Consider the following 11,832-nt stretch of genomic DNA (forward strand, 5'->3'; position numbering starts at 1 on the left):
AGAGAGTTTAATTTCTGGATCCTGCCTTAATGAAGAGAGAGCCGCAGTAGAGGTTGTGGCCCACACTTAGGTTCACCGTTGACCTAACCTTAGCACAACTTCAGACAGGAGATACGACCCGGCTCCCTCTCTACCCTGAGAGAAACTAGCTAAGAGGAATGTCACAGGATCACCAGAGACTACTAAGGAGCTTCCAGCTTGTCGTTAGCCATTGAAAAGAACATGTCGTCTGTAGGACATGGAACGGCAAGGACTCTCTGTTCTCTATAAACAGACCTTGAACATTAGCAGGAAGTACAGCTCCTCACAGAGCCCTCTTGCAAGGTCACTACCCAGAAGGGCAAACTCTTCAAGAACACAGCTTGGAAGGGCCTCACATGATTGAGAGAAGGCGGGCTGACAATTCAACTTCAACCACCCATGTCAGCCAACGCAAGAGTCACCAAGATGGCAAATGCCACAGGGAAATGATGACACTCTGTTCCCTTCTGTCTCCTTAAGAGTTGGACACGACTTAGCAATGAAACAATAAATTTTAATTTGACTCCTTATTATTGTACAACACCCCTAAATTTCCATAAAGCATAAGTGCTTTTAATAACAACACTATTATAAATGTTACAATCAATCCATATAAAACCCACCCATGAACTTCTTTGCTAGATGGTGAACTCTGTGAGAGGAATATATTCATTTGTGTATGTACACAACCTGGTATATTTAGTAGAGAAGTATTTATTAGCTTGAGTTTTTTCCAAATGTACTTTGTGCGTTGTCTATATTATCCTCATCATGGCCATTTTCTAGTTCCCAGAAACTTTGAATAATGAAATATTTAATATCATACACAATAAAACAAGATCAATTATACCATATCTTGGTTCCTTTGTACCCTTCAATTTACTTATTAAATAGATGTGAGTGAACACAAGGAGCAATGCAGGAGACATGGGTTCAATCCCTGGTCAGGAAGAGCTCCTAGAGGAAGAAATGGCAACCCACTCCAGTATTCTTACCCAGAAAATCCCATAAACAGAGGAGCCTGGCTGGCTACAGTCTATGGGCATGCAAAAGAGTCAGACACAACTGAGCAACTAAACAATAACAGCAACAACAAAGTGAAGATAGCCTAGTAGAAGGATGTACACTCATCTTCTTGTGAGAGCTCCAAAATTGCAACTCACTGCTGACTAACCATCGACAAGAGAATGGTGGATCCCACCAAAAAAAGATACCCCACATCCAGGGACAAAGGAGAAGCCCCAACAAGACAGCAAGGGGGGCAAAATCACATTTAGAATCCAACCCTATACCTGCCAGAGATGCTCGGAGGGCTCAAACAAAACTGTGTGTGCACCAGGACCTAGAGACCCCACAGAGACTGAGCCAGACCTGCCTTTGAGTATTTGAATGTATCCTGTGGAGGCATGGGTCAGCAGTGGCCAGACACACGGACAGGGGCTCTGAATGCAATAGTCCTGGGAGTTGCCCGAGTTCTGCTAGCTGACAGGACCTCCTTTTGAAGGAGGTCACCATTACCACCATTACCCCTACCACAGGTTGGCCTCAGACCAAACTACAGGGAAGAAACACAGCCCCACCCATCAATAGAAAATTGGATTAAAGATTAACTGAGTATTCCCTCTCACCCTTATGGCAGAAAGCGAAGAAGAACTAAAGACCCTCTTGACAAAAGTGAAAGAGGAGAGTGAAAACGTTGGCTTAAAATGCAACATTCAGAAAACTAAGATCATGGCATCTGGCCCCATCATTTCCTGGCAAATAGATGGGGAAACAGTGGAAACAGTGACCAACTTTGTTGTGGGGGACTCCAAAATCACAGCAGATGGTAACTGCAGTCATGAAATTAAAAGACGCTTGCCTTGGAAGAAAAGTTATGACCAATCTAGACAGCTTATTAAAAAGCAGAGACATTACTTTGCCAGCAAAGATCCATCTAGTCAAAGCTATGGTTTTCCCAGTAGTCATGTATGGATATTAGAGTTGGACTATAAGAAATGCTGAGTGCCGAAGAATTGATGCTTTTGAACTGTGGTGTTGGAGAAGACTCTTGAGAGTCCCTTGGACTGCAAGGAGATCCAACCAGTCCATTCCAAAGGAAATCAGTTCTGAATATTCATTGGAAGGACTGATGCTGAAGCTCTAATACTTTGGCCACCTGATGCGAAGAACTGACTTACTTGAAAAGACCCTGATGCTGGGAAAGGTTGAAGGTGGGAGGAGAAGGGGACAACAGAGATGAGATAGTTGAATGGCATCACCAACTCAATGGACATGAGTTTGAGTAAACTCCAGGAGTTGGTGATGGACAGGGATGCCTGGCGTGCTGCAGTCCATGGAGTTGCAAAGAATCAGACATGACTGAGCAACTGAACTGAACTGAGCATGACCCCACTCATTAGAACAAGACCCAAATTCCTCCCCCAGCTAGTCCCTCCCATCAGGAAGCTTCCACAAGCCTCTTATCTTTCTCCATCAGAGGGCAGACAGAATGAAAACTGCAATCACAGAAAACTAACCAAACTGATCCCATGGATTCCAACCTTGTCTAACTCAATGAAACTATGAGCTATGCCATGTAGGGCCACCCAAGACAGATGGGTCATGGTGGAGAGTTCTGACAAAACACGGTCCACTGGAAAAGGGAATGGCAAGCTGTTTCAATATTCTTGCCTTGAGAACACCATGAACAGCATGAAAAAGCAAAAAGATAGGACACTGAAAGATGACTCCCCAGGTCAGTAGGTGCCCAATATGCTACTGGAGAAGAGTGGAGAAATAACTCCAGAAAGAATGAAGAGAAAGAGCCAAAGTGAAAACAACACCCAGTTGTGGATGTGGCTGGTGGTGAAAATAAAGGTCGAGGCTGTAAAAAACAATATTGCATAGGAACCTAGAATGGTATAGGTCCATGAATCAAGGTAAATTAGAAATGGTAAAACAGGAGATGACAAGGGTGAATATTGACATTTCAGGAATCAGTGAACTAAAACAGACCAGAATAGGTGAATTTAATTCAGATGACCATTTTATCTACTACTGTGGGCAAGAATTCTTTAAAGAAATGGAGTAGCCCTCATAGTCAATAAGGGAGTCCAAAATGCAGTACTTGGGTGCAATCTCAAAAATAACGGAATGATCTCTGTTCATTTCCAAGGAAAGCTATTCAGTATCACAGTAATCCAAGTCTATGCCCCAACCACTGACACAGAAGAAGCTGAATTTGAACAGTTCTATGATGACCTACAAGACCTTCTAGAACTAACACCAAGAAAAGATGGTGATGGGCAGGGAAGCCTGGCATGCTGCAGTCCATGGGGTCGCAAAGAGTCAGACATGACTGAATGACTGAATTGAAACACAAGGAGAGTCACATGTTAGGATTTTAGATACATTTAAGAACATGAAAATCCTCATTAGCCTGAGATAGCTTACTGTAGAAATTCATTAATTTCATCAAAATTAATTTCTGATCAACATGGGGAAACTACACGCACTTAGTATGGCCTGCATAGTTACAATTGTGCCCTGTCTTCATCTCTTTACTTCTGCTGGCCTATCCAGAAACAGAGCAAACAAAAATAACAGAATGATCTTTGTGGAAAAGATTCAGATATATGATTTTCAGTGCATGCTCTTCTTGACTATCCGGCCCACTTCTTTCAGACCAGAGAAGTCTCCTGAAGATGCCAGATTTTGCAAGTTTTTCCTTGTGAATTATCCATCCTTTGCACAGTTTCTCTCTTGGAACCCAGAGTAGCTTGCGATTTACATCTGGTCTGGTCCTATCTAGCTCTGCATCACTGACCAAGCACGGGGGAGGAGGTCAGTGAACAGAAGAGGGATCACTATGCTCCCAGCTTCACTCAGGCAACAGACCGCCACAGCTCTATAGCCCGGAGTGAAACCATTATCATCCAGAGCTTGAAAATCCCCATTAGCAGAACACTTACGGCATTAGGAGAAAATGTGCTTTTCTTTAGGGGTGACTGGCTACAGGGCTGCTCCCTGTCAGTCAGGCTCTGAAAATCTCCCCCTCACCACCCCCTCCCCGCCAGATGTCACACTCAGGGCAGCTTCTCTCTGCAGTGGAGATGGAACCTCATATACCCTCAGTCAAGGTGTAATTTGGAAAGATGAAAAAAGTAACTATTTTTTAGAAAAATTTTTGTTGAATATAGTTGACTTGCAATGTTGTGTTTCAGGTGCACATTAAAGCATATATCTATGTATATATATACCTGAATATATATATATATCTGTGTGTGTGCTTTGTCGCTCAGTCATGTCTGATTCTTTGCTACCCTTTGGACTCTAGCTCAACAGGCTCTTCTCTCCATGGGATCTTCCAGGCAAGAATATTGGAGAGGGTTGCCATGCACTCTTCCAGGGGATCTTTCTGACCTAGGGATCGAACCTGCATCTCCTGTGTCTCCTGCAATGCAAGTGAATTGTTTACCCCCTGAGCCACTGCAGGTAGATTCTTTACCCCATGAGCCATAAGGGAAGCCATGTGTATGTATATACATTCTTTTTCAGATTCTTTTTCATTATAAGATATTACAAGATACTGAAAATAATTCCCTGAGCTATATACTAGGTCCTTGTTATTTATATGTTTTATATAAAGCAGTGTGTATCTGTTAATTCCAGACTTTTTCATCTGAACCTGCATGTTCAGGTAAGATGCCCAGGGCAATGAAGCACATCACAGCCCAAGTAAAGGACGTGTGGTTGGGCAGACTAGAATACAGTTATTCTTATCCCTGAACTTGCTAACTAGAGAATCTGGATCAGTTAGGTGCTTCATTTGTTCCCAGATTTCCATGATGTTGGAAAACTCATAGAGCTTATGGGATTACTACAGTCTTTTAACACACATATATAAAAAGTATGGTCATTAAATGACCAGAGAAAATTTCCAAGAACACTTTTATATAGTGGAGCCCGGAAGAGCCTTTCAGGTCTTAATGGTGAATTACAGGAACACATCAGGTCAATATCCATTATGTTGAGACAGCCCTTCAAACAGTGAAAGGCACTGTGGGTTAGTGGTTCAGAGCATGACTTTGGAGCTATACTGCCAGACTTAAAACCCTAGATCTTTTCTAGGATTTTATGATTATGTGAGTTATTTAACCTCTGTGTGCCTCAATTTTCCTACCTATAAAGTGGCAGTGATAATAATGTACTTACCTCACTCCCAATAATTAATAAAAGTGATAACTTGTAAGAGTGTATGAACTTGGAAGCACCTTGTAAGTGCTTAATAAGCATTAATTACAATACCTAAACTGGAATTTACACATTTTGTGAGGAGGAAAACAGAAAAAAAATACTGTCCAGTTTCTGCGGTCTGTTGGGAAATGAGGAAGTACAGTTTAAAATAGTTTTTAAGAGAAAAACACAAAGGCCCTAAGAGCATGAAAGGAAATAAGACCCAAGGCTGTTGTGGTTATAGATTATATGCAAGAAGGAGAAAGGTCTCTAAACTTGGTAATAAAGTTAAATGTGTTTTTCATGAACATTTAAAAATGTATGTGATTGAATCAGCCATTCATTCAATTTTAAATTAAGAAAAGCCTTATAGAGAAGATAGAGAGCAATCTAGACAACTAAAATGGGGATTAAAAAGCCACTATTAATTTGATTTCATATCATGTCTTTGTAAGATTAATATAAATGCCTGTTAAAGTAGACTAGCCTATGATCAAATTTTACATTAAAAGTTTAACTCAGGCTGTGCTCAGTTGTGTCTGACTCTGCAGCTCCATTGACTGTAGCCCACCAGCTCCTCTGCCTTTAGAATTTTCCAGGCAAGAATACTGGAGTGGGTGCCTTTCCTACTCCAGGGGATCCTCCCAACCCAGGGATTGAACCCATGTCTATTGTGCCTCCTGCACTGGCAGGCAGGTAGGTCCTTTAACTACTAGTGCCACCTGGGAAGCCCTCAAATCAAGCAAGTTGTCCATACAAAATATACTATCACTTTCATGCACAATCACATCTAAATAGCTATTCCCAAATAAAAAGTAAGAAGAAAAGTCCTTATTTTTTAAATGCATCCCAAGGGTACAGTAATGGAATTAGTTTCACCTGGGACTTATTTACATATTCATTACATGGATGATGCAAATATGTCAGTTTTCTCACTGCCATATTAGGATTTGAACAAACCAAAAGTGTTTTTATTGGAGTCTGTTTGCATTACAATGTTAAGTTTCTGCTGTATAGCAAAATGAATCAGGTGTGTGTGTGTGTGTGTATGTGTGTGTGTGTGTATACACATATATATATAGCCTCTTTTTTGGACTTCATTCCCATTTAGGTCAACACAGAACAAATTAGAGTTTCCATACAAAACTGAGAATATTTTAGATTTTGAGGCATTTCATATCACTGACCACCATCCCTAACTTTTAGGTTTTAAAACTGTGGCCCACAGAAGAGAATCAACTTGTCTAAAATTATAAATAGGGTAATTCCCATACATGTTTGTTTCATATAAAGAGAACTCGCTCTCACTCAGGGGAAGACAATACAATATTAGTGCACTGCCCATGCACTAGTTTCCCAGGGCTGCCGTAACAAATCATCACAAATCGGTGGCTTGAAATAACAGAAATGCATTTTCTCATGATTCTAGAGCCAGAAGTCCAAAATCAAGGTATGGGCAGGGCTTCACTCCTTCTGTAGGCTCTAGGACAGCAGTCCCCAATCTTTTGGGTCCCAGGAACCAGTTTCATAGAAGACCATTTTTTCCATGGACTGGGGTGGGGGATGGTTTCAGGATGATTCTAGCACATTTACTGTGCACTTTATTTACATTGTTATTAAATCAGCTCCATTCAGATCATCAGGCATTAAATTAGATCCTGGAAGTTGGGGATCCCTGCTCTAGGAGAACATGCATTTCTTGTATCTTCCAGCTTCTGGTAGCTGTCAGCATCCATTGGTCTGTGGCCTCCTCCCTCTCTCTTCCCTCTTCATATCACCTTCTCTGTGTGGGTCTAACTTCAAAATTCCTTATTTAGAGCTTATCCAGAGAATTCTGAATAAAGCCTCCGCTCAAAATTCTTAACTTAATCTCATTTTGTGCCTTTTAAGGTATATTCATGGACTCTGAAGGCTTGGGAAGCGGGGAGGAGAGAGTCAGGTTACCGCTTAGTCCACTACAGCCAGGGAGAGCTAATGAGCCTGTTAATGCCCCTAAAACAGAAGATCGATCTTTGAGGCTTCAGATGATAACAACTTAAGAAATTATTGCCTTTTATCAATTGCCTAACAACTCACTCCTCTTCATTGAAATGTCATTACAAAACTGCAGAATTCTATCATTAGTAAACCATTTTTTTCTATCTCTGGGTCCTGGTTAACCTTGACATATGGACTCTGCTTAAACATGACAGATTGGATACTTCCAATGATCTCCATTCATTCTTAAAAGTCTACTAAGAATCCAGTTAAGAAATAGAACAGGTAAACACACACAAGGTGAAAGATTATGGAAGAAGATAAAGAGCAGAAGAGATATATTAACCAAATTTTGGAAGATGGAAAGCAGGTGAACAAGTGCCGACTGACTTAGCAGAGAAAGACAACACTAAGTTCGTAAAGACAGAAGTCAGTAAGTCACATATGAAATCATGCATAGAAATTCCAGAAAAGCTAAGGAACTGGAGGCATTAGTTATCCTCAAAGGCCAAGTGACAGGTGAAGATTCAATAATGGCTTATCTGTAATTCTTAAATCCAACATTTCTGAAAACTCAAGTTTTTTTTTTCCCCTCCCACTTGGCAGCAAACTTTGACATTATCTGAACTAATTTCCTATCAAAATGACTTAAAACACATTAAATTAATAATAGTCCTTATTTACCCATCTTCATAATCATGTTCCATTGCAGAAAATTCAGTATGTTTAAGGAGCCTGTCTTAGGTCCCACTAAGTAATATATAGATTACGCATTATTATTTTCTGAAATCTTTTTAAAAATTCAGATGGAATTGCTTATGAAATGACACAGAAGGAGAAAAGTAAGAGAAGTAGTGGGTGGGGCTTCTCACACTTTCTGAGAATTTTGTTTCCTTTTTGGCCCCCCAAACCAGACTTTTCCTGGAGCTTTCTCTGAACCATAATGCTTACTTCCAGGGTTCTGGCTGTGTTAGGTACAAGCCAGGGGTACTAGAAGAGTTAAAAGGGAAAACTCAATAGTGGTTTGGAGAAAAAAATCACAGTGAAGTTAGAAGTTACTAGAGTGACTGTAAACAATAAAATCAAAAATGAAAGAAGAGACATTAAAAATAATAACACAAATACTAAGAAAAATAAGAAACTAGTATGAACAGTAAAAAAAATCAGATAGCCTAGAAGAAATCAGTAAATTCCTAAAAACATACACTCTACCAAGACTGAATCATGAAGACATAGGAAATCTGAACAAACCAATTATTAGCAAAAAGGCTGAATCACTAATCAAAATCTCTCAACAGACAGAAATCCAGGATCAGATGCCTTCACAATTAATTCTACTAAATATATTAATATAAAGAATTAACAACGGAAAAAGCCCTGCATTTGGATTCCTGTGGTGGCGGGCAAAGGACGGCCTGCCGCGGGACTTAGTGGAGTCATGGCAGTGCCCTTTGTGGAAGACTGGGACTTGGTGCAAACCCTGGGAGAAGGTGCCTATGGAGAAGTTCAACTTGCTGTGAATAGAAGAACTGAAGAAGCAGTTGCAGTGAAGATTGTGGATATGAAACGTGCCATAGACTGTCCAGAAAATATTAAGAAAGAGATCTGTATCAACAAAATGTTAAATCATGAGAATGTAGTGAAATTTTACGGTCACAGAAGAGAAGGCAACATCCAGTATCTCTTTTTGGAGTACTGCAGTGGGGGAGAACTTTTTGATAGAATAGAGCCAGACATAGGCATGCCTGAACAAGATGCTCAGAGGTTCTTCCATCAACTTATGGCAGGGGTGGTTTATCTGCATGGTATTGGAATAACTCACAGGGATATTAAACCAGAAAATCTCCTATTGGATGAAAGGGATAACCTCAAAATCTCTGACTTTGGCTTGGCAACCGTGTTTCGGCATAATAATCGGGAGCGTTTGTTGAACAAGATGTGTGGTACTTTACCATATGTTGCTCCAGAACTTCTAAAGAGAAAAGAATTTCATGCAGAGCCAGTCGATGTTTGGTCCTGTGGAATAGTACTTACTGCAATGTTGGCTGGAGAATTGCCATGGGACCAGCCTAGTGATAGTTGTCAGGAATATTGTGATTGGAAAGAAAAGAAAACATATCTCAACCCTTGGAAAAAAATTGATTCCGCTCCTCTAGCTCTGCTACATAAAATCTTAGTTGAGAACCCATCAGTAAGGATTACCATCCCAGACATCAAAAAAGATAGATGGTACAACAAACCACTCAAGAAAGGGGCAAAGAGGCCCCGGGCTACTTCTAGTGGTGTGTCAGAGTCTCCTGGTGGATTCTCTAAACATATTCAATCCAACTTGGACTTCTCTCCAGTAAACTGTGCTTCTAGTGAAGAAAGTGTGAAGTACTCCAGTTCTCAGCCAGAACCACGGACAGGCCTTTCCTTATGGGACTCCAGCCCTTCATACATTGACAAACTGGTACAAGGGATCAGCTTTTCCCAGCCCACTTGTCCTGATCACATGCTTCTAAATAGTCAATTGCTTGGCACTCCAGGATCCTCACAGAACCCCTGGCAGCGCTTAGTCAAAAGAATGACACGATTTTTTACCAAATTGGATGCAGACAAATCTTATCAATGCCTGAAAGAGACTTGTGAGAAATTGGGCTATCAGTGGAAGAAAAGTTGTATGAATCAGGTTACTGTATCAACAACTGATAGAAGAAACAATAAGCTGATTTTCAAAGTGAATCTGGTAGAAATGGATGAGAAGATCTTAGTTGACTTCCGGCTTTCTAAGGGTGATGGATTGGAATTCAAGAGACACTTCCTGAAGATCAAGGGGAAGCTGAGTGATGTTGTGAGCAGCCAGAAGGTTTGGCTTCCTGTCACATGATAGATCCACTGGTTCTGGGATTCCTGGTGAATATAGTGCTGCTATGTGGACATTATTTTTCCTAGAGAAGATTATCTATTCTGCAAACTGCAAACAATAGTCCCTGAAGAGTTGTCTTCCCTCTAGCCAAACATTTTCCAATTCTTTTGTATATTCTTCATACAAATAATATCTGTATCTTAACTGTAAGTGAAACTTTGGGGAAAGGGTGGATAGAATTCATTTAGATAGTCCTTCATGTGCATTTAGCATCTGAATTGAGACCCGCCTGGTGGAAACCATGCTCTGGGGTTACATGAGTTTACCAGCATTTATACCAATATAATGAAAAATTATACTCTTGTCCCATTCTACCAAAACATTTGGTTCCATCCAAAAAGTACATATTTCCTGCACATTGACTTAATCACATGGATAAATTAGTAAAAAAAAAAAAAAAAAAAACCTTGTTATTTGTGGGACAGTAAATTTATCAATCAGTCTGAAGTGAAGCCAGCTTCAAAATGTATACCCCAAGATTTGTACTTAAAAGGGCCTGACCAGGTACCTAAAGCTGTTTTTGAACAATAATTGAAATTACAAGTAGGTATGTTTTTTCTGGTATAGTTAATATGTATGATTGGTCTTTCAAATAGAAGTTGAGCATAAATTCTAGTGCTTAACTATCTTTACTCGGAACTACTGTTGCACATTTTAAATATTTTTCTATATTATTTTCTACTTTCACAGGCATATTTTAATTCTTTATTACAGAAATAAATTCTATTTTGAAAATGAATAGCTAAAAAAAAAAAAAAAAGAATTAACAACAAATTATCTTAAACCCTTCCAAAAATAATAAAAAGAAGGTAATACTGCTAAACTCATGTTTTAAGGCCAGCATAACCTCATAACAAAACCAGATAAAGATTGTTACAAGAAAATTGCAGGTTAGTATCCCTGATGAACATAGATGCAAAAATCCTCATCAACAATCAACATACTAGCAAACTGAATTCAACAGTACACTAAAAGGATTACACACCATGATCAAGATTTAGTTCTGAGATGTAAGAATGGCTCAGTATCCATACATCAAAGTGATACAATGTTTCAGCTAAACAAAGGACAGAAATAAGATAATATCAACAGAAGTAAAAAAAGCATTTCCCAAAATTCAACATCCTTTATGATAACTATCAGCAAACTAGGAATGGATGAATGTGTCTCAACATAATAAGTACATATATGACAAACTCACATTAATTGTACTCAATGGTGGCAGGTTGAAAGATTTCCCACTAAGATCAGGAATAAGACAAACGGGGCCCCACCCTCACCACTCCTTCAACATGGTATTAAAAGTCTTAGCCAGAACCATTAGGCAAGAAGTGACAAAAGTCATCCATATCTGAAGAGAAGAAAAATCATCTATGACTGAAGAAACCATCTTACACGTAGAAAACTAAAGATTACACAAAAAACTGTTAGAACTAATGAACAATTTCAGTAAAGTTCCAGGATACAAAAACATACAGAAATCAGTTGCATTGCTTTACACTAACAACTAATTATCTGGAAAAGAAATTGTTTTAAAATTCCATTGATAATAGCATCAAAATAATAATACTTAGGAATGAATTTAGCAAAGGAGCTAAAAGATCTGTATACTATAAATAATAAGACATTGATGAAAGAAATTGAAGAAGCTACAAAGATGGAAAGGTATCCGATATTCATGGGTTAGGAAAATTAATATTGTTAAAATG

General features: G+C 39.4%; 1 protein-coding gene across 1 annotated transcript; it reads left to right on the forward strand.

Moving 5' to 3' along the window:
• Positions 1-8,591: 8,591 nt before the first annotated feature.
• On the forward strand, positions 8,592-10,807 carry LOC136145685 (serine/threonine-protein kinase Chk1). The gene has a single exon (XM_065904232.1). The coding sequence runs from the start codon at positions 8,654-8,656 to the stop codon at positions 10,082-10,084; it is 1,431 nt and encodes a 476-aa protein (XP_065760304.1). The 5' UTR covers positions 8,592-8,653; the 3' UTR covers positions 10,085-10,807.
• Positions 10,808-11,832: the final 1,025 nt, after the last annotated feature.

Source organism: Muntiacus reevesi, chromosome 13 (assembly GCF_963930625.1).
Source record: "Muntiacus reevesi chromosome 13, mMunRee1.1, whole genome shotgun sequence".
Taxonomy (NCBI): Eukaryota; Metazoa; Chordata; class Mammalia; order Artiodactyla; family Cervidae; genus Muntiacus; species Muntiacus reevesi.